The sequence below is a fragment of the Panthera onca genome, chromosome F1 (assembly GCF_046562875.1).
Source record: "Panthera onca isolate mPanOnc1 chromosome F1, mPanOnc1 haplotype 2, whole genome shotgun sequence".
NCBI lineage: Eukaryota > Metazoa > Chordata > Mammalia > Carnivora > Felidae > Panthera > Panthera onca.
The window spans coordinates 34,028,539-34,052,925 of NC_138355.1; the positions used below are offsets into that span (position 1 = coordinate 34,028,539).

At 38.2% G+C, this 24,387-nt stretch overlaps 1 protein-coding gene across 6 annotated transcripts in view; it reads right to left on the bottom strand.

Annotated features, from left to right (window-relative positions):
- Window positions 1–24,387, bottom strand: part of DTL (denticleless E3 ubiquitin protein ligase adapter) — a 48,865-nt gene that overhangs the window by 6,395 nt on the left and 18,083 nt on the right. For 3 of the 6 annotated variants that reach the window (XM_060643894.3, XM_060643891.3, XM_060643895.3), the window contains exons 11-15: window positions 23,804–23,916; window positions 17,256–17,345; window positions 14,534–14,669; window positions 3,991–4,823; window positions 32–2,066 (exon numbers count right to left, since the gene is read on the bottom strand). In XM_060643894.3, coding sequence (XP_060499877.1) covers window positions 1,968–2,066; window positions 3,991–4,823; window positions 14,534–14,669; window positions 17,256–17,345; window positions 23,804–23,916 — 1,271 coding nt within the window. In that variant the 3' untranslated portion in view covers window positions 32–1,967. Of the gene's footprint in view, window positions 1–31; window positions 2,067–3,990; window positions 4,824–14,533; window positions 14,670–17,255; window positions 17,346–23,803; window positions 23,917–24,387 lie in introns of those variants that run through there. The other 3 variants (XM_060643892.3, XR_009613528.3, XM_060643893.3) reach the window with 3 other exon arrangements.

The window sequence follows — 24,387 nt, forward strand, 5'->3', positions numbered from 1 at the left end:
TAGGTTAATGCAAAAAGTTCAGAAAAGGATATCAGATAAGGTAAAAAGCTTTATTATTCAGGATCAGCTCAAAGTCTGACACTGACAGAGGCAGGGATAATTATTATCTCATTACATTTGACCTTTGGCACCCATTTGAAGTACTAGTTTTCCAAGTGGGACGTGTTACAGCCAGTAGACTCTCAGCACAGTTCCTGCCAGCCACATTTACCCCAATTTCACTCAGCAGAGCTGTTAGATGTTCAAGGATACAAAGAATGTAATTATCTAGTTATCCTTCCCCCCCCCCCCCCCCACTTGGCGTTCAAAGCAAGAGACAGATATCATTATTAGTAGATATGGTCATAAGCAACACCTTCCCATAGCCTAACATTCAAAAATCAAACACCAATTATAAGTAGAATTCCTAAATACTCAGTTAATGCTATGGAGTGCTTTGTTTCAAAAACAGCAATTCTGTGGCTTCCCTTTACTTATTTTTCTCCTTGGAGAAAACCACGCGTAATCAACATATGTAGTGCAGGTTGTTACAAGCTTGACTTATAGGAAGCAAAGGAATTAAAAAGTTGTCATTAAGAACAGATTTTTAAATTATGACAAAAATATGAATAAACTCTACACATTTCTCAGGGTTATGGATAAAATGAATCAAGTTTCATGATTGTTAGGGGAGTCCCTTCTAAGGATGTAGCACATAGAAAGTACATGGAACTTGTTTCTATGAGCTTATAAAGGGGACAAATATAAAACAACAGTTCAGTTCAAGATGATCGACATGTAACTGTTGGTTAAAGGAGAAGATGCTCAAGATATTCTGTACACTATTAACTTAGAGTCAATCTAAACATCTTCTACATTAAATATCTAGAGAAATTTCCATGACTTTTCAGCTCAGGGCTATTCTAGAGGGTCACTGTTTTTTGTTTTTTTCATATATATACATGAAGAAAATCCAAAAAATCAAGTTAAAAAGCCAAGAGTTGTTTTTTAGGTTCTGGGTTTTCAGTTCAGACCTATCTTCTTTTATAAAAGTATCAATCAGAGATGATTACTTTTTCTTAAAATCTGATGACTTATATTTTGAAAAACTTGCAGCCCCTAGAGAACTGAAGATGATTTCACACCCCAGCTTCCATGCAGGACTATTGATTTTATAAGTATCTTTGTCTAGTAAGTGGCAAAACCATAACCTCTTATAGAACATGATGTTGGGTTGCTACATAGTAAATTGCTTAGTAAAAAATATAAGGGTCATAGTCTCATATGGGAGATATATTTGGGGGAAAAAGGCCAAGTAAAGGTTTCTAGTGTTGTTCTCCTAGTTTCTCCAAAGCGTCGACATTTATCACTGCTCTGAAAATAAAGATGATTTTAACTTAAGAAGACTGTATTTTAACACTGAATCAATATAAATGTACTTATCTGAACATCACATTTTTACACATACTAAAAACAAAACAAAACAAAAAACCAAAAGTGTAGTGAAAAGATTATATAAATTTTAAATGAAATTATATTTGTTTGAGGCAGCACAGATCCAGGGGTCCCCAGCAGAAGACTTCTTCAGCACTTGGCCTTCACAGACAGGCCTCCTGCTGTGACCAGCAGATATTTTCCACCGTGCACCCACAGTCTCAGAGTAACAAGAGACAAGTCTTACTTTTTGCCTCTATGAGCTGGGATGTCATTATTGTAGAGAAGAGGCATAATTTAAAAAGTGAAGACTACTCATTCAAAATGTTACAGAGTGACAAACTTACTTTGTGGAATTTAAACACAGCATTCACCCCAAGGAAGCTGCATATAAGTTTAGAACCAGAGTAGGTAAGCTTCAGAGTTGAAACGATTTTTCTCTGAAAATGAAAGAATGGTAGCTTTCTTAAAGATCAGAGTTACTGAATCACTCTGTTGTATTTTTTGTCTTGTTTTAAGGGGCCAAAGTTCAGTTAACTCACTCAGATTAGAATCTATAATTCTGTTGACTGTTCGGGACTACAGTAGTCATCTTGAGATTTTCTATGGAAGTATGTACAGATTTTCCTCATGGAGCTGGGAGTAATAGTGACCTAGAAAAAGAAAGTTTAGATTTCAGAGATTTTCTAAGATAAAGTTTAGCTGTTACTTCAGCAAGTTATCAGTAGAGGGTATTTTAAGTTGGGATGCCTAGAAATTTGATTATTTAGTCAGCCAGCTTTCAAGTTCCAAATACTTTGAGGGCAATGTCTCTTTTGGCTGATTTGTACTGAATTTAATAAAAATTTAACAGATGTATGTAAGAATGGAAGGCATAGATTTTTCATGTGAACTGAAAATATTTACTAGTTAAACCTCCTGATAAGACCCAAAGGCTATAATAACCCTCCTCTTTGAAAGAAATGAGTAAATCACCTCCCCCCCCCCCCCCCAATTTACAAATGGGACAGGGACTCAAATGGCAGCTGCTACCCTTTTCTGAGGAAGTCTTATCATTATGCACATAAAGAAGAAAAACCTTCTAAAGAAACTTTAGCTTCAAAGATTGAAATTATAAAACCGGAAATATATGGGACTGGCACACTATTTTTAAAAGCCTTTATAATGTACACATTAGTGAAAACAATTTTTCACTGAAATTATTTTTCTGATAACACACAGCTGAGATCAGTTCTGGAAAAAAAGGATTTTGGTCAGGGGCAAAAAACAGATACAAAGATAATTTTAGGAGAAGAAAGAAAAGATTCCTGATAGCTGTTTTTTTTCCCCATGTTCTGTAGCAAGATCTTGGTTGGATTCTGTGTTTTAAGTAATTTTTAAAATATTTCTAGTTTATTTTCCCTAAAATTATGGGACAGGCTTCAGGACAGTAGGATGGGGGATATGAACACTTATTAAACTAGAGCTGGCTTGAGGCTCTCCAGCTTTTAGATTGAATTTTAATCATTGTACCACCTTCTTAACACAGAGCAAGAACCACTATGAATCAGAGCAGAAACTTTGTGAACCTACCCCCCCCGCCCCTTGCAAACTGATTACCTGAAGCTTTCTAGTCCCTCTGACCTGTGCCCATACTCACTCGATGCTCATAGCTACTTCTCCCTCCACCATTTCAATAGGTCATTTGCTTTTTAAGGTTCACAAACCTATTTCTAGCAGCAATATGTGTTTTTGAAATTATTTAACTTCAATATTGTGTCAGTCAATGAAAACAGTAGTCCTAAAAAGATAAGTGAAACTAACCTGAATGTTTAAAAAGTATAGATATAGATGAATTGCCAAAAATACTGGTGTGAGCAAGGTGACGGTAAAAAAATGGGGGGAAAATCATAAAAATCTGGAAGGATTCTGCATTTAAATTGCTTTAAGTATCTAAGTTTCACTGTATTTGAAATAATCATAAACCATAATGACCAAACTGGAAATCTATTCATGGATGTTGGTAACGTGCCCATGAATGTCAGTTTTATCTATAAAAAGGGGAGGGAACCTATAAAAACTGGTTGCCAGGGGCTGGCGAAAGGGGAAAAGAAAAAAAAAACAAAAAACGCAGGGGTTGGGTGGGGAGGGAATAATGCCAAACAAAGAAGAGGGAAGATATTTTTGAATTGATATATTAGAGCATGATGAAGGCTTTGAGGAAACAGACACCAGGGCTGAGTGGTATGGACCTTCACGGAAGGGATTTTAATGGGAGTAAATCGGGTTGCTAGATAATGAAATACAGCAACACCTAGTTACATTTGAATTTCAAACAAATAACCTTTTAGTATAAAGAATTTTTAGTATAAATATGTCCCACACAATATTTGTCCTGAATTTTTATGTGCTAAATCTGGCAACCCTAGGTATAAATAGATTTACTGAAAAAAAAAAAAAAAAAAAAAAAAAAAAAAAAAAAAAAAATCCTGACTTCTGAGAAGGGATTTGTGCTTGACCTCCTCAAGTTAGAGAACCTATGTTCTCACTGGCTCCTTTCAAGTTAGGAAATGCATCTTCCCACCACTGCCGACTTACCGGGCCTGGAGAAGTCTTTCCACTCTGTCTCCTAGAATTGGGGGTCTGGGAGGATGGACTTCGGGGAGATGAATTCTCAGCCTTCCGTTTGGCCGCCATGGCCAATAACCAGTTTTTATTCTCCGGGGAGCTATTCTCTTTGCCTACCACCTCAGACCCTTCTCCACAAGATCCCAAAGGAAGAGGTAGTGTTCCGCAGCTTTCTGAAGCATAAGGACTGGCGGGAGAAGGAGGCTCTGAGATACTCATACTAGCTCCTTCAATCTTGCTTGGTTTGGGAGGACCTAGAGAGTCCTTACCAAGGTCTTCCTGGCTACCAGCAAGGCAGCACAGATCCAAATGAAGCTTTTCAACTGGGTCATCAAGCTCAGTCACACAGTTGCAACTCTTCACACACTTCTGTTTCACACTCTCCAGACAACTTGAGTCCAGCCTCCTCTTGACTCGATTTCTGGACTCAGAGCAAGCCACTGCTTGGGATGATTTCAGGCTCACAGGAATGAGGGCTTTTCTTGGAGAAGTGATCTTGGTTTCAGAAGCAGGTGGCGTGATGGGTGGTGAGGAGGATGGTGTTCGGGTCATCCAGTTTCTAATGGACATCTTGAAAGACGAGGGTGGCTTGGGAGAGACCGAGGACACAGAGCCTCTTCTGCTGATGGGAGACCGGGCTTTGGCAGGAGGGGTTTTAATAGAGAAGGTGGGAGTATTTGAAGGAAGAGGGAGGTCTCCTGCACAGCTTGGAGCACAAGCTGCTGATGATGGGGAAGAAATAGATGGACTGCTCTTTACTCTGGGGGCTTTGGCAGGAGTGCTCTGGCTACTTGTCACTGTTACTGAAAAAGAACAGAGGGTCACAAAAATCAGAAGAGAAAGCCATAGAAAATCCCTGAATTCTCACCAAGGAAAATTAGAGCTAACTTACTCATATAGGAATGGATTTCCCAGTGAGTCGATTACATAAATCACTTGATTCTTACCACACCCTTTCAGCATTTTCCTTCCCCTTTCCTAACTGCCAGCCTCCCAACCACTCTGTTGTAAAACATTTACTTGTAATAATCTAGAAAATATAGAAATATTAAAGGGAAAATTTTAAAGCGTCCAGGTACACCACTTACAGCATTTTTTCTATACTTGTGCGTGTGATATATACGTTATACACCTCAAATTTTTTCTATACAAAAGAGACCATAATGTATATACTATTCGGTAACCTGCTTCTTAGCATATAATGAACGTTCCCCACATTAATATAGATGTACATTATAATTTTTACTAGCTACCAAGTATTCTAAGGTAACAGCAAGACATTTAAGTTGTTAATGATATTTTGTTTTCACAAGTAAAGTTGCCATTACAATTCCTGTATATGCTTTGGAGCAATGTGAGGGCAGGGGGGCACTGCACAGTGGTTCCCAAACATAAGTGCACTGGTCTAAAATTTGGCACGACCATTTACTACTGACTTGAACACAACCCCTTACCTCCTCTGCTTCTGCTTCAGTTTCCATATCTGTGAAATGGAGAGCTTTTAATGCCCACAGGAAATAATCCCACCAATTGCTTGTTAAAGTTATTAGGCCTCACTTGGCTTTCCACCTTAATTTATAAATGGCTACTTTCCGCAAGTCAAAGAATGCCAAAGAACATTTCTAAAACCAAATGCTTGCTCTCGGTAAAGCAAGTCAGTGGACAGAACTCTTCTCTATGTGTCTTGTCCCTTGTTTACAAGCAATGGCAAGCCCTTGAGGAAAATTCTTATAAACTTCATGCTTCTTCCCACTTTGGCCCCGCCATAGACACACTGTATTTTCTTACTTTCCTTCTGAGCTTTCTAGATTTCTGAAATAGTGTTCCTGTCTCTAGTAACAAGGAAAGGCCATCAATTATTTCTAAGTCACAAACTCTTTGAATTATAACTGATATTTAATTCAGTTTAATTACTGAATTGCATTTATATGCAACTGAATTTAGGATGAGCTGACACAAGACAATCACTAGAATACAGATTCACAAGCACTAATTTCAGTCATTTAGTTACCCTGTATGTTCTACCCTGTGCTTTTTACTCATCAAGCAGTTTTGCCTTGAGACAGAGAAATTCTACAAACTGACGTTTGCCTAAACTTTCCCCATCAACTATATGTTCAGAAATGGCCAAAGTGATACTGCTCTTTCAATTAAGATCATTTTACTGGAAAATCCCATTCTGGAGTAACGTGCTACAGAAGGAGAGTTAGTGACAGGGACTGTCCCTGAAGCATCTGGTGATAGTTCTCATATTCTAGAGCTTGATTAGTCATTATTTCAGGAGGACAGAAACTTTTCATTTGTTTCACTCTTCAGCACAGATCAACAGTCACTGCACAGTCCCTACAGTTATTAGTTCCATGAGAGTGGGCTGAAGGGTAGGGTTAAGGCAGAAAGTCCTAAAATGGCATGGGTCTTAGAACAGGCACATTCTAACACAGGATTAGGGGAGAAGGAAAAGCGGGGCCCTGGGCTAAGCAGGTATCTAAGTTTCTGATACCTGAGTAGCAGACATCTGAAGTGTTTACTAAGGGTCAGAGGGAGATCTGATGTGGTGGAAAGCTGGGGCATTTCTCTTCCTTTAGGATGCTAAATGGAGGAAGGAGTGGACCATGGGGTTTCAAAGAGAAGATTTTATTAACTTTGAAGGTTAACAAAACTCTGCACCAAATTTCAATCTTTTTAAAAAAATAGTAATAAGATTAAGATAATAAAATCTCATGGTAAAAAAAATTCAGTTTCAAAGGGAAATTAAGCGAAAAGTAAAAAACCCTCTTTTCAACCTCATTTTACTCGTGTGCATCCTACAATTTTCTAGATGCCTATTACCACACAAAGGTATATCAGATCTTAAAAACCCAACAATGGATTATTACACAAACACACACCACATACACACATTCTGCAATTTCTTCTTTTCTCTAAACAGTGTTTTTTTCTCTATGTCTCTATAAACTTAGACACACTGCATTCTTTTTAACAGCTACACAGTATGTCACTATATGGTCCCTCGATTTAAATATAACATGGCCAGTAGTACATCATCTACTGAACCCCCACTGACCCAAAGCACTGTGTGAGATCTGAGGACACGGTATCAAAGACTGCATTACTGCCCTAAGGGCCTCCTGCAAGTCAGTTCTTTTGAGGAATTATAGAAAGCTTACTAATAATCAGTCACTTTGCAGCTTCTTTCTGTATAAGAGTTTGCCATTTGGCCTCAGCCTACCTTTCCAGTCATATCATGTACTGCTACTTTAGGATCCTGTTACAGGAGACTACTCACTGCTTCCTGAACAAGCTGTGCACTGTCACATCTCTGTCTTTGTTCATGTGGCTTTCTTGCCAAGTCTGCCCCTTCTTGGCCAGGTAAAAATTCTCCTCATGTTTCAGGCTCTGATGACAGCCGTTAACTTCATTGTGAAGATTTCACAAACTTCTTTCCTCCTCTCCCACAGGAAGTAGGCTCCTTTTGTTTATACAGCTAAGAGAAATGTTTACAATGTACTACAGGGCTTTTGTATCTGCCTCCTGGACTAGACTGTGAGCACCTAGAAGGCAGGTGATGATGATTTACTCATTTTTAGGTCTAGGGCCCCTGTAGTACCCAGCAAAGAATCATTAAACAATGTTTGTGAAATTTCATTACTGCTGAGAGGGATGACAGTGAGGTTCCATGCATCAAAAAACAGACTCTGTAAGCATTCTGCACACTTGCAAGACTATGGCAAGCACATGAGATAGTACAGGTAAGGTTTCCTTCTCTTCAAGATAAGGACAATCATCTTTGTCACTCAATAATGCCTAGACCAGAGGTTCTCAATCCTGGCTGCATACCAGAATTACTTGGAGCTTTGTAAGAATACAGGTAAGAATACAGGTAAGCTTTGTAAGAATACTTGGCCCCCACCCCAGACCTACTGAATAATCTCTGGGGACACACAAACTTTTAAAAAGCTCCACAACTGGTTAAGATGCACAGCCAGGGTTGAGAACCATTTGCCTTGACAGTACTGAGATTGCTGGCTGAAACAGTGACACAATAGTAAGCGATAGAGCAGGTGCTGGCTGGGAAAAGTAGGGCAGAGGGAAAAGGCGCTGTGCCTCGGGTTTAAAGCCTTCTAGTTGGTGTGTTAAAAGGGCCAGAAGAGAAGATACGAAGCCCAGGACAACAGTGAAGGATTGGGGTGGCAATTAGAAGCTTGGGAAAGCAGAGGACCATCATTTTCAAACTGGTGGTGTGATTAACAGCAGCCACTCTGTTGCTGGAAGCTGGATTACAGGGCTGAATAGCCAATGTGCCAACCTTTGGCATTCAAGTGGGGTTGATTTTCTTTAGTGCTCTTCAGAGTAACTCTAGCAGCACCCTGAATGGAGAAATCTTGGTTGGGTCTTAACTTGAACTATGCTTTCCTGTGTTGGGTTTTAAAGGAGGCAGCACTGGAGAGTGCTTCCAAGCATGCACTCTAAATGTGTATTTATTTTTTAAGAAAAGGAGAGACAGAGTGTGGGTGAGGAAAGGGCAGAGACAGAGAGGGAGATAAAGAATCTGAAGCAGGCTCCAGGCTCTGAGCTGTCAGCACAGACCAAGCACGCACTCTAAAACCAGACTGCAAGTGTTTGAAGTCTGGTTCTACTACAAACTTCACAGCTGTGCGGGATCTTAGGCGAACCTAACTTCCTTGAGCTTTAGTTTCGGCTGTTTGGGAAACTAAGTAAGATAATCCAAGTGGGTCTTTAGATTGTCTCCTACTCAATAATGGCTGAATGTGGTCGCTATTATTATGGTCCAAACTTGGTCAACATGTATAACTCTTTTTGTGACTTGGCTTCCAAAACCAAGAATAATTAATGATACACTAAAAATAATTAAAAGCAACTTCACTTTTCATTAATACTCTTAAAATGGTTACAGCAATTAACATAGAAATGCCACCTCTGGGAATCTATTTTAATGGGATGAGGGAACCCTAAATTCAGAAAAAAGTTTCACAAAATTTTGGAAACAAAATGTCCAACTACGAGAGAATAGCTAGATAAACTGTGGAACATTTACTCAGTGGACTATTTTAAATATTTTGCTAAAAAGATAACACAGAAAGTGCTTAGAACATCATGTTCAGGGAAGACATCCCCAAGAAATCCAAATGTATTTACAGTATAAACATGATTCTATTAATAAGAATCTCTGTGGAAAAGGAGGAAAATCTCAAAAATAAGTTAAAATGTTAATTAAAATTATTTGTGAGTGGTAGAAACACATGATTCTTCTCTTTTTTGTTTTCCCAAATTAGGGATAGATAAGTAAATATAAAGACAAGGCAGCTGATAGACATCTATGTTCACGGATCACAAAAGTTAACACATCTTTAAGATGGCAGTATTCCCCAAACTGAACTATAGATTTGATATAATGCCTATCAAAATCTCAGGGAACTATTTTGTAGAAATTGACAAGCTGGTTCTAGTATCTGTATAGAAATACAAGTGACCGGGGCGCCTGGGTGGCGCAGTCGGTTAAGCGTCCGACTTCAGCCAGGTCACGATCTCGCGGTCCGTGAGTTCGAGCCCCGCGTCAGGCTCTGGGCTGATGGCTCGGAGCCTGGAGCCTGTTTCCGATTCTGTGTCTCCCTCTCTCTCTGCCCCTCCCCCGTTCATGCTCTGTCTCTCTCTGTCCAAAAATAAATAAAAAAACGTTGAAAAAAATTAAAAAAAAAAATTAAAAAAAAAAAAAAAAAAAAAAAAAAAAAAAAAAAGAAATACAAGTGACCAAGAATAACCAAAATAATCTTGAAAAAGAAGAAAATTGGGGGACCCAGAGTTTCCAATTTCAAAAACTTGCTACAAAGCTATAGTAATCAAGACAATGTAGTATCAGCCTAAGGATAGACATATACATCAATGGAACAGAATGAGAATCTAGAAATAAATCCTTACATTTATGGTCAATTGATTTTTGGCAAGGGTATGAAAATAATTTAATGGAGTAAAGAATAGTCTCTGTTAAAAATGATACTGAGAGGGGCGCCTGGGTGGCTCAGTCGGTTAAGCGTCCGACTTCAGCTCAGGTCACGATCTCGCGGTCCGTGAGTTCGAGCCCCGTGTCAGGCTCTGGGCTGATGGCTCAGAGCCTGGAGCTTGCTTCCGATTCTGTGTCTCCCTCTCTCTCTGCCCCTCCCCCGTCCATGCTCTGTCTCTCTCTGTCTCAAAAATAAATAAAAAACGTTAAAGAAATTAAAAAAAAAAAAATGATACTGAGAAACCTGGATATCCATGTATAAAAGAATGAATTTAGATCCTTATCTTACATCGTACACAAAAACAAACACAAAATGGACCAGATGGCTTAAAACTAAAAATCTCTTTGTGACCTTGGGTTAAGAAATGGTTTCTTAGATACAACATCAAAAGCACTAATTGACAAAGGATAAAACAGGTAAGTTGGATTTCATCAGAATTAGAAAATTTTGTGTCAAAGGACATCATTAGGGAAGTAAAAAGACAACCTACAGAATAAGAGAATATTTGCAAATCGTTATATGACAAAGGGCTTATATCCAGAGTATATAAAGAACACTTACAACTCAACATTAAAAAGACAAATAGTCCAATTAAAATTTGGGCAAAAGATGTGCAGAGGCATTTCTCCAAAGAAAATATACAAATGGCAAATAATAAGCACAGGAAAAAATGCTCAATATTGTTAGCCATTAGGGAAATTCAAATCTAAACCACAATGGATACCACTTCACATTCACTAGGAGGGCTGTAATTAATTAGACAATAACAAGTGCTGATAAAGATATAGGGAAATTGGGACCCTCATTTTGGATAATGAAAATACTCTAGAATGAGATTGTGTTGATGACTGCCTAACTCAATATACTAAAGGCCACTGCACTGTATACTTTAAATGGGTGGACTTATGGTAGGTAAATACATCTTGACAAGTCTCTTAAAAAAAAAAAAGAAAAAAAAAAGAGCCTCAAGGGGGAAAAAAAGTTCAGGAAGTAAAAAGTAACAGCAGTTTACTATCTAACTCCCTTCTGAATAGAAAAAAACCAAAAACAAAAAGCTAACTCCTGTTCAAACCAAAATTATGATCCTGTATTGGGAAGATAGGGGAATGCGGAGCATGCAGAGGCTTGGTAATGGTGGGGACACAGAGCGAAATCCTCATCTCACAAAGTGAGACGTCAGTAGATAAAGTTGAAAACAAAAGAAAACAAAAATCAAAAGAAACAGAAATGCACAAATACTATTTAGAGATATAGACACACATATCAAAGAATCAGCTAGAAGATTTGAGAGTGGCTGTCCCTGAGAAAAGGGAACTATGGGGCAGGGCATCTGGGGACTGTTTATCTCGTTCACTGTTGAAGGACTCGCTGGCTTTTTAAACTTATATATAATAAAAGAAAAATTTTTTTAAAGAGAGGAAACACTAAAAACTAAAGGCATCAAAGGCTTTACTAAAGCAGACCTACAAGTAAAAGACCCTCCCTTGGAATCCAGTTCTGCTTATAGCATCTTTTAAGAGACTAAAGAACTAAGTCATTAGAAAAATGGGCATATATTCGGTCTCATCTTCAATTCCCCATTAGCTTAGGCCTTGATGGTTAACGTAAAATGAATCTTTAAGCTTGAATTTCCAGCTTACTACTATATATCTGTTGATAACATGAGAATCCCCTCTGGCTGGTCCAGTGCTTGGAAGAGTTTTGCTCTTGGTGTACTATCACTCTCTTCAATACTGTCTCTGTCAATTCATGGTTATTACAAAATCCACATACATGGTCTTTCCAATGCCTTGGTTTCTATAGCCTTGTCCTTTAATTCACTCAAGCCACTTACTCCTTGACCTTATTACTACCAATCTGCAAATCCTGTTATCTCAGTTTCAACCACCACCTATATAACAGTTCACTTTAGTGATCAATCTCCAAAATCCCTCATCTCTAGGGGATCCTCAATTCATTTATCTTCCCACTTTGACACTATTCCCTAGTGCCACTTTATGCTCACTTCCTTCCTTACCCAGTTTAAATCCTGCAGTCAACCATTACAACCATCCTCTCATATCTACCCTCAACTTCCTTGGCCCTCCTCTCACTTTACACTTGTGGATTTAAACCACACCTCTGGTTAAATGCAACTCCGCACCTATAGTGTATCTGTACCTGGGCAGCAGACAACCATTAGACACTGCTCACTTGCAATTCATGACCACTAGCCTCAAGTTGACCCACTGCCCAACAACCCTATTTCCCTGGTCCACTTTCTTTTCTTTTCTCTGCGTGACTATTTCAGACTCACTTATCTCTCCTCAAATCTCAACCACTTCCTCCCTTACCCTTATTTTCAGTTGATGATCCTGATTCCTATCTTACTAAGAAAATAGAAGCTATCAACTTCCATAGGTTCTGACCTACCTTCACTGTGCCTGTATGTTCCACCTTCTCTCTAATTATTATGGATGAACTATCCACACTCTTAGCAAAGTCCTACCCTTCTACTTGTGAATTCGATACCATCCCTTCACACTTACTTGAGAACACTGCTCTAGTAAATTTCCCTGCATCAAGTTTCTCTCTCTATAGGATCCTTCCAATCACATACAAAATGCTACACTGCTTAAATAAATTTTTTTTTAAACATTTACTTTTGAGAGACAGAGTGCAAGCAAGAGTGGAGGAGAGGGGGAGAGGGGGAGGGACAGAGAGAGAGAGAGAGAGAGAGAGAGAGAGAGAAAATGAATCTTAACCAGACTCTTCACTGTCAGCACAGAGCCCAACATGGGGCTTGAACTCACGGAGTGTGAGATCATGACCTGGGCCAATGTCCGACGCTTAACTGACCGAGCCACCCAGGTACTCCAAAATGCTATATTCCTATTAAAACAAAACAAACAAATGCTTCTTCTTCCTTCAGCCACCACTTTATTTCTCTCCTTTCCTTTCTAGCAAAACTCCTTGATAGAGCCTTCTATACTTGTAGTCTCCAAGTTCTCTTCTCTGATCCTCCTGAACATCCATCAGACCATGACACTCCACCAAAATTGCTCTTATGGAAGTCACCAAATAATCCCCACACTGCCAGATCCAAAGGTCATTTCAGTCCTTGTCTTACGTGGAATGCTAAAAACATTTGACCAAATGGACCCCCCTCTCCATTACTTACTTGGGTCCCAAAATACAGTACTCTCCTGGTTTCTTCTCTAACTTCTCTGGTTGTGTCTGTTTCTTCACCTCTCTAATCTCTAAACATTGGGGTGTTCCAAGGCTCAGACCCCAGACCTATTCTCTACCTTAGCTATAGCTTCCTTGCTCTATGATGATGGACCCCAAATTTATAGCTTTAGCCCCAAACTGCAAAATTAACATCTAACTGCCTCTCTGACATCTCCATTTGAATGTCTAATAATCATATCAAACAAATACCCAAAGGGAACTTCTGCTATTCCCTCCCAAACCTGTTCCTTCTGCAGTGATTCCTGTTTAGGTCAATGGCAATTCCCTTCTTCTAGTTTTACAAGCCCTAAGCTCTGAAGTCATCCTTAGTAATTCTCCCTTACATCCCACATCTGATTCCACACCATATTCTGTTGGCTCCACCTTGTACATATATCCAGAATTTGAAGACTTCTTACCATATCTTTTGCTACCCCTCTGTCCAAGTCACCATCATGGCTTCCTGGATTATTTCAAAACGACATTAAAATTAGCTTCCAGCTTTTATACTGCTCCCTTTACGATTTGTTTTCAACACAGGAGTAAGAATGATCAAGCAAAGTCAGATCATGATACTCGTCTATTTAATACCCTGAAATAGCTTTTTGTCTGTCAGAATAAAAGCCAAATTGTAGAAGAACCTCATTTCCCATTACTATTGCCCTCCCTCTCTCCTTAGCTTGCACCAGCCACAGGGGCTATAGCCATATTAGCCCCTTCAAGGAACAAAAAAATATGTCAGGCCTGCTCCTACTTTAGGGCTTTTGCACTTGTCTGCCTGGAATGTTCTTCAAAACGTCCACGTGGCTCACTATTTCACTTCTTTTACTCAAATGTCATCTAAACATTTAGACCTCCCTGGGCACCTAATTTCCCAGTGTTCTTTTTTTTTTCTCAAGTACTCATGATTTGACATAGTACATATTTTACTTTAACTTGTTTCTATGCCGCTCATACTAATCTGTAAGCTTCGTTTATGTCTTTGGGTTTTTTGATTCTTTTGTTCATTGCTAAATCTCCAGCAACTCAGAACAGTGCCTGGCACATAGTAAATGTTCAATAAAAATTTTGAAAATAAATCCACCACTGGATTCCAGTGCTTCGTATAGATGATAAACATAGTAGTACTCAGAAAATATGTATTGAAAAGAATGAATGTCAAAAAGATGGTGCTTTCCTTTAAAAATATACCAAGACAAGATGAAATCTAGCTTATCACTCTGTACTGTAGAATGAAACCAATTAAACCATGAACAACTTAGAAAAATGCATGGGATCCTTACCTAGGTCAGCTCTCGCCTCTTTTTTCTTCTGAGATGCCCAACCCACTATGGAGAGCTTATCTCCTCCTGATTTCTCCTCTAAGCCTCTATTCAAACGCCAGATTTTCAGTGTATTGTCATCAGAGCAGGTAGCAATCTAGTGAGAACCAGGAAGGGAGTCAAGAAGTTTCAATCAAAGACTTACAACAAAGGAAAAATTTTGTAGATCTTAAGGACTCATAAGGAGAATTATTCTGTCTGACACACCAGGATATAGAAAATGATATCTGAAAAATCATATACTTCCATTCTTTGCTTTCAGGAATCACTCCAGATTTCCAAAGGACTCTCTATAGTTTCTTAATAATTCTGCTGGTATGTCTTTCATTACCAGTCATTTATTACCTGACCTAATGCCATACTATAAAACCAAGTTCATTTCATTTTTGCCTTAAAAACTTGGGCTAGTCATTATCTTTATAACTTTCTATAGGACTATGACATATATAATTATAATACCTTTTTTACTCTCCCTCTTAAGTGATAAACCAGTACATGTCACCATTCAATTTCTACCACTTTCTTCTGAATTATACATGATCTGGCTTACTGCTAAAGTAATGGGATCATTTCCAAGATCAGGCTTAGTTCAGGACTCTAGGAAGCTGTGACAAGTAGAATGAAATCATTCCTTTGAGATTCTTTTTAAATAGGTAAAGGAGCGATCTGGGAAAACAACAAGTTCACTAGGCTGAAAGAAGTTAAAAATAACCTTTGCCCCTTTAAAAATATCTGACCATTCCCGATCTTGGTCCCAGCCTTTTATGGCAGAGAAAGTCCAGCCTGAAGAGCTTGTGGCAAATGGCCACTGGTACCAGAGCTGTTCCCCAGCATTTGTTTATATAATTTCTCTATTTCAGTCACTAAAGAGAGAGAAAAAAAGAACACACGTTCTCTTAAGTCTTGGCCCCCAAGAGACTGGCAGCTTTTTCCTTTCCTTACTGGGAGGCCAAAAGAAGACACACATATTTAACTGCTCAACAAGAAATGCCTGGAATCCCCAGTTACTCTACGGTCTATTAATAAGAGTTATTAGTTCCAGAGCACCTACTGTGCATCTGACAATTTACATTTTTTAACTTGTTTAATACTCACAATGTAAAAAACCTTGAAATCAAATAACCTCATCTGCAGATTAGAATAAAGTTGTTTGCCCAATGTCACCACAATTAAGTGGCAAAGCTAGAACTGAAATATTATGTTTTTCCAATTTCAGAGGCTAGAACCTTTTGTTTTTATACCATAGTTACCTTCCTAACTCTAGGCTGGGAGCAAAATTATTTTATTTTATTTTAATGTTTATGTACTTTTGAGAGACAGAGAGAGACAGAGCATGAGCAGGGGAGGGGAAGAGAGAGAGAGGGAGGCACAGAATCCAAAGCAGGCTCCAGGCTCTGAGCTGTCAGCACAGAGCCCGACGTGGGGCTTGAACCCAAGAGCCGTGAGATCATGACCTGAGCCAAAGTCGGACACTCGGACACTTAACCGACTGAGCCACCCAGGTGCCCCTAGGAGCAAAATTATTTAAAAAAAACTTTTAAAAGGGTTGTCACTAGATGAGTATAGGTAAACAGCCCTGTCATTTCCTAGGAGTCTTTCCTGTGCATATACATGAGGACAATATATGGTGGTTGAAAAAAGATGACATAAATAACTGAAAAATTAAAAAACTATCCCAATTCTACAAAATAGAAACTATGTTAAAAGCAGATATTTCACTGGAAGTTACATGGAATCTCAGAAGGAAAATGTCATTGGGATATAATTACTGGTGATTAAAACGATTAAGTTAAAAAAAAAAAAAGGCCTATCACGAGGCTGACCACAGAAATGGTTATATAGGGATACAGAAATAAAAAGAAATCCACAGCAGTACTGGAAAGCTAGCAGAGATGCCTTGAGTAGAGCAGACCATAAAAAGTTTCTGGAAGATAAAAAACAGATGGGAACAAAACCTCAAAACTTCATACGTGAAAGGGGAGATCTCCACAGAAGTGATATTTCTTGTAAATCCCAATAACCCAAAGACCAGGGGAAGTACAGGCCAGGAGAGTGACTGGAACTTGGGCTGCTATTGTATGAAAGCCCTACATATACATAAAGATTATGATTATGTTTCTGGTCTTTCCACATTTCAGGATTTTGTTTTTAAGTATTACTGTTAATTTTTTTTTTTTTTAAGTGAGAAATGTCTAAAACATTTTAGAGCTACTTATGTAGTTTTGCTATAGATAACCTAGCACATGAAGACTTCACAGCAAGCATTGTTTAGGCATGTGAACACTAAATTGGATTGTGAAGAACAGTCGAGATGTTACCTTTAATATGTCACATTGATAATATGTAGATAGTTAATAAAACTAGTTTTTTCACCTTAAAATTTTCTTTTTACTTTAGAGTTTCGGATAAAATTTAATGACGTTAAAAACTTAATTCTATGTTTAGGAAAACAATGACTTCCAAGGAATCAAGAAATCCATTCTTATTCTTTAGTGTAAGTTTCTCTACTGGTAGAGAAAAGTAGAATGTGTATGATTAATGCTGACATAGATCCTGGATGGCCTCTAGTTCTTTCGATCTCTATTTAAACATTGAAGTCTGTATAACACTCAAAATAACCTTGGGAAAATCTACAAATCTGTGATCCACTTTTTAAATCAACTACAGAGATTTATTTACAAACCTTTGTGAAGTCTGATGGACACCAGCACACAGATGTGACCTCTTGAGAGTGACCCTGGAGTACCGTAGGAGGATGCCAGGGTGTGGAGACCTATTACACCATCAAAAAAAGAAAAAAACAAGTCAGCAGAGCAGTGCTAGGTCTCCCAGATAGAGCCTTTGAATCTCTCCATATTTGTGCCTTAGATAGCTTTGTTACCAAACGTCTCTTAAGTATGCCTAGTTATAGCTCAGAAAAGAGTTCCAATGGGCAAAATATTTCTGCCACCGATCTGAGAAAACAGATATGAACTCAGATACCAGGACAGGACTACCTAACTATCTATATATATTTTGACTAAAATTCAAGAATGACATTTTTCCTCACTTCTTAGCTGGTAACTTTCTGCAAGGATGGGGTTCAGCTGCTAGGTAGTGTGCACTTCAAGGGAGCCCTGTTTTTACATAGCCTAGGCATTTTCAGATCTTCTCTAATCAGTGACTTCTGGGAATACTGCATTAACTAAACCCTGAAGGCATCTCAGACATACTACCAGTTCTCCTGCGACAAGAGGACAGTCTTTCATCCAAAAGACTCACTGATTTTTACCAAAGTCATCCCTGCATTTTGAAGGACTACAAACCATATACTTTTACATGGCACTTTGGTATCCTTTTTGGAAAAAAAGAATCTTTTACAATTTCATTTTGGTTAATTTGATTAAAGAACTCTTGAATTTTCGTTAAGTTCTGCTATGTTTTAATGAATCAAGGGTCATATTATGCAGTACAACACACATGACTAAGGATCAGAATCCCCCCCTCGCTGGATGCCATTAGTGATCTGCGTTTGACAGTTGATTCATTCGAGAGCTGTCAATCGCTTTCAGAGGCCATGGGAATTAATCAGCACAATATGGCACAAACTCATTTAACTATTATTAGCACATGTGTTTGAAAAAGAGAAATTATTCCCTTTTCATTTTCCCAAGGCTCTGAATCATTGTTCATCTGTATGAAGAAAGTGGAGGCGACTCTGGAAAGAATATTTGCAAGAATGACTAAGTAAACTTAATAGATTTCCTTCAATTGTAGTGAAGATATTCAACACACTGATTCATAAGGTTCTCCAACTCAATCATTACTACTCCTCTCTTGGGTTAAATGGCACAGGTAATGATTCAAAAAGCAAAAGAAGAGAAAGAACAGAGTCTAATTTGCCTTGCTGGGTTAATTAGAGTTTCACAGAAAAAGCTTTTTCCTGAGTATTAACAAAAAGGATCTCACTTTCTGCCTCCTACAATGGCACAGAGAGCAATAACTCATTCTCTCACAAGGTAGCATATTTTAGAAAAGACTTTCATTTCAGGAGTCACAGAAATTCTCCACCCTTCTCTCTTTGGGATGGCCCCAGCCCATTAAGTTTCTCTTCACCCAAGGCCCAAGCAGGATGGGTAGCAGCAAATTAAAAGGGAGAGAAAACCCTAATGTTCTTTTGACCCTCCCTGGTAGGAACACATTACTCTACTGCATTGGTTTACTCTGCTTATGGCCTCTAGCTTGTCATTTCATGATACTGGCTCTTCTTCAATTTCCTAGGCATTATAATACCTAAGGAAACCTAAACGTGTATACAAAGGATTAAAATAAATTAAAAAACAAACAAATATCCGCCAATAGAATCCATGTACATTTTTGCATTTACCTATAGGATCTAAGAGAAAAAACAAAAGATCCCTTGGAAAAACTTTTTACAAACTGGTAAGATAGGAATAATAATGACAATAAAAGTCAGCATTTGTTGAGCCAGGCACTTTACATAGCTTCAAACGTGGGGGGAGAAGGTTCCTCAAAAAGTTAAACATAGAATTAATTACTAGATGACCCAGCACTTATATTCTTAGATATACACACAGAAGAGCTGAAAATGTATGTTCAAACACTTGTACATGAACGCTCATAGGTGCTTTATTCATAAAGCCAAAAAAGTGAAAGAATTCAAATATCTACCAACTAATAAATGCATAAGTAAAATGTGGTCAATACATACAGTGAATACTCAGCCATAAAAAGGAATGGAGTACTGATACCTGCAACAACATGATGAATCTTGAAAACACTGTGTGACTCTATGTGTAGGATATGTCCAGAAGAGGCAAAACCATAGACAGAAGAGAGGTTAGTGCTTGCCAGAGGCCGAAGGCAGGGAAGAACAGAGAGCGACTCTTATTAAAAGGTACAGTGTTTCGTTTTGGAGTAATGAAAACATCTGGGAATGAATAGTGATGGTGGTTGCACGATATTGTGATTATACTCAAAATCCCTGAACTGTACATTGACAAATAACTAAAATGATGAACCTTATATCCTATGAATTCTATCTCAACAAAAAAAAAATTGGAGAGAAGGACATGAGGTAGGCTGAAATGAGAGGTACTGTCCAGCAAGTTTATCTGAATGGTAGTTACAAGCGCTTTCACAGTTTAGGACTATACTAGCGTGGTATAGTACCCTTGCTGACTACTCGAAGGAGATAAAATGTCCTCTGGTGAAGCTCAAGTTGTTTTTAAATCCTTCCTTTTTATTCAAGTAAGTTTTTATTTATGGTCACTTCATTTTTATAAAACATTACTGCCTTTACATGATTTCATTTTTTTAAAAGCCTCTCTCTATTTTTAAGTAGGAAGAGGAAACTAAGTCCAAGAGACATTTACACCTGTGCATCCTGGAGAGGGTCAAACCATGGAAAACTGCCCTCTCTTACATATTCTAGCTGTTATACAGACTTTGCTTCAAGGCATGAAGAGTCCCCGTGGTAAAACTCCTGGAACTATAAACGCAACAGGTAGAAAGAACTGGCTCTAAGCTATGCATGTAATAAACATTTTGTATCCTTAAACATGTAAAAAAGATGAGCACCTTTCCCCCCAAAATCTCCTTACTATGCCCAGTGAGAAACCAAATCTCACCTTTATTTCTGCCATGAGATCATTTACACTTCCTAAAGTGTCAGGCTCAATGTTTCGCCAGTCAGCGGTAGAACTGACTGTGCCAAATGAGTTTATTTATAACCACTTCAATACTATTCAGCGGCCATAACAGAAATGAACCAGGAAAAGGAGGTGAGGGATAAGAAATTAAAAAGAAAAAAATATATTAACTGTATTTTTGAAGTCTTGGGCCTCAGTATCAGAGAGCCTAACTATATATTATATCTCCCCTTTGCTGAGCAGTGGTAAAGATTAGAAGGCTATTCTCTTCTGTCTTAAGATCTTGAACTCCTTTATTTCACTGTTTTCTTGTGCTCATGGGCTTTTTACCATAGAAAAAATCCCAACACTTGAAGGAATTCTGACTGCTGGAAACACAGCAGAGCTATAAGATAACCTAACAGCCTGGATACTCAGCTTGCATGGAATGGTTTTAAACTACACCCCCATCTTATTTTTTAATCATGGAAAAGAGAAACTGAGCCACATCACTAGGCAAATTCAATTTTAGGAGCAGTAAGCTTGCCAGGATCTCAAATATCAGAGCCTGCACATTGAGTTATGTGTGGACAGGCAGGAGAACATCATGTCTGAACCACATCATTCAGCACTGACATGTGACCCTGCCTAGGAATTTAGAAAGGGTCACCCATGTATGTGATAGCCACTGAGTAGACATCTGAAAATGGGTTACTAACAACAGTCAAGTATCTTTACTGCATGTCTCTAAAGAAACTATACCTCCACCCTTATTCCCTGAAACGAAACAAAACAGTTTGTGTACTAAAGGAAATAGAATTGACAATAAAATATATCTGTAAACACATACACCCATGTATAATATACAATTATATGCATAATTACATATATGTAATAAAAAACTTATTTTAAAAGATTTTTAGTAATGATCAGTGCATTAAGTATTTTTTGCATAATCTTTTATTATGCTTTTTTGTATGTGTACTTTTCTTTTAAGGAATTAAAAAACTTAAAAAGATACAGACTTTGGTAGGAATAAAATCTTTCTGCTAAGTTGGAAGTCAAATAGAAAAAGGAATGGAGATAAGATAGTGAGAGAAGGAGAAAGGGAAAACAAAAAGAAAAATAAGCATTAAGACCAAATTTGAAACTCAAAACTTAAAATATTAGAAGAAAGCATTAGTGTTGCTAACCTATATCATCAAAGTTTAAAACTTGTATCAGAAAATTTTATAGACAAGAAACTAAGTAAAAACTCTTATGAATCAGGGTCTCAAGCATATATTTTACAAGCAAATTTTCATTTAAAAATACAATAAGTAGGGGTGCCTGGGGGGCTTGGTCGGTTAAGCATCCAACTTTGGCTTAGGTCATGATCTCACAGCTTGTGAGTTCAACCCTGCTTTGGGCTCTGTGCTGACAGCTCAGAGCCTGGAGCCTGCTTCAGATTCTGTGTTTCCCTCTCTCTCTCCCCGCCTCCCCTGCTCATGCTCTGTCTCTCAAAAATAAATAAACATTAAAAAAAAATAAAAATACAATAAATAAAAAAAAGAAACGTGCTTGTAGGAAAAGAGGCAAGTACAACACAAAAGCAACTTGGATAGAACAACGTCTCCACCATGTGACCATCTAGGATATTGTGACTAAAAACTCTTAAGGTAGTGTTGCATTTTTGTACTTCTAGGTATTCAGAGAAATCATTTTTTAGTGTGTCCCCCAGGACCAGATGAAATTAAGCTGAAGAATTATCCTTCATACCTGACAGATTCTACCCTGTCCTAAGCCAACATTAAAGATACGACTTCCTATAGGTTGGCAGGACTTACGAATGATGTAATTGCCTCCTAAGAAGGGATTTGATAACATTGAATCTGGGTCTATGAAGTTTGAGACATTATGACTCTAAGATCCAAAATGTGTGAATTCTGATCATTTAATTCACCAATGTCAGGGACATTTATGATATTACAGGGCAACCTAGAAGATAATTTCTAGCCCTAGGAAAACAATGCCACATTACTCTTATTTCTCTGAACTCCCAGACACTTCTATAATTAATTAGTCCCACAAGAGCTACTTTTCAGTGGTCAGCAAGTGCTACTTGTGTAGTATTTCAGTTTTCTCCACTAATGTCAAATGGAAAGCTTTAAATTTCTTTTTAATATATTTTTTAATGTTTATTTTTTAGAGACACAGAGAGAGAGAGAGAGAGAGAGAGAGAGAGAGAGAGAGAGGAGATCCGAAGCAGGCTCTACGCTGTCAGCACAGAGCCAACTTGGGGCTTGAACTCACGAACCACAAGATCATGACTGGAGCTGAAGTCAGGCGCTTAATGGACTGAGCCACCCAGATGACCCCAGCAGCTTTAAATTTCTTAGCTTATAGTAGTCACTTAGGTATCATTGTTATTTAAAAAGTAAAAAAATATTGGGGCACCTGGGTGGCTCAGTCAGTTAAGTGTCCGACCTCAGCCCAGGTCATGATCTCACAATTCATGAGGTAGAGCCCTGTGTCAGGCTGTGTGCTGACAGCTCAGAGCCTGGAGCCTGCCTCGGATTCTGCGTCTCCCTCTCTCTCTGCCCCTCCCCTGCTCATGCTCTCTCAGTCTCTCAAAAACAAATAAACGTTAAAAAAAAAAAAAAAAAAAAAAAGTAAAAAAATATTATAAACTTGTGAAATGGGAAATCAGTAAAATAAAAAAATTAAATAATGCTATTAAATATATACAAAAGTGAGAAGCACCTGGACAGCTCAGCTGGTTAAGCGTCTGACTCTTGATTTTAGCTCAGGGCGTGAATCTCACGGTTCGTGAGTTTGAGCCCCGCTTTGGGCTCTGTGCTGACTGTAGTGCAGCGCCTGCTTGGGATTTGGATTCTCTCTTTCCCTCTCTCTCTGTCCCTCCCCCGCACTCTCTCTCTCTCAAAATAATAAACTTAAAATGTATATATATATATAAACTTGATAAAGCATCTATTCTATTCTAATCTTCTATTCTGTTCTTAAGATTGAACACTTATGAAAGAGTAAAGGATACAATTGCCATACAAATATTTTTGAGTGTTTTGTGTAAGGCTCTATGGTTAATTTGAGTATAGGATCCTGGGGATTAAAACACTGTATTTTGAAGATATTTCTAAAAAATTTTTATTTATTTATTTTGAGAGAGAGTGTGTGTGCAAGCAGGGGAGAGGCAGAGAGAGAGGGAGAAAGAGAATCCCAAGGAAGCTCCACGCTCAGCGCAGAGCCTGACATGGGGCTTGATCTCATGATCAAGGCAGAAAGGCAGTCCAACGTGTTTTTCCAGGAAGTAAGACAAAGTAGTTAAGACTCTCTCCGGTCTTCTGAATTCTCAATTTCCTGATAATCTGTGAAACTCCTGGAGGACATGGATTGTCATTTCTGAGCAGCTCTGGCCATGAAAGTGTGTTATATTCTGACAGAGAGAGGTTTGGCTATGTTAAGAAGCAAGAAGCAACTTGTATTGAACATCTGATGTAAAGAAAGTTAACAGTACATGTTTGCATTCAACTTGCTCATCTTAGAAAAAATATTTGTAAGAACACTTTAGTCTCACATTTGTGAGGGAAGTTTGGCAACTTACCTTCCAGATGTAGGCAGCTTCATCACTTGAGCCACTGACTAAAAACTGGTCATCTGGACTAAGACTGGATTTAACATAGAAGGTAGAGTTTTGATGTCCATTGAAGATAGCCACTGCCAGAGGGGGAAAAAATAAAATTACTTGGTTCTTATTATTTCCAGTATTCAAATAAATGCAGACAGTATAAATGTTCTAACAAGTTTTATTAGTGTATTGACTATTGAATATTGAAACAGATAGTCAAGCTATTTTCACTAAATTAAAAGGAATTGGACATTGTCACAAAAGTAAAGGAAGTCTCAGAGAGAGGTTTTATATTAGACGCACTCTCATGACCTAAGCCCAAATACTTGGTATAGAGCTGGCTATAGAAGAGAAAGTGATGAAAAACATTCCTAAGAAGAATGGAACCAGTTTCCACTCTTTTAGTTAAATGCCTTTATTAGACCCCTCTTTCCCCACCCTGAGGAAGGGCTTTTCCATTGTATAATACATTGGTCCTTCTTCCTCTAAGACTTCAAATCTCAAGGACAAATTTCCTATTTTATTCTTTCCTCACTAGACCTCACAGTGCTTTGAACAGA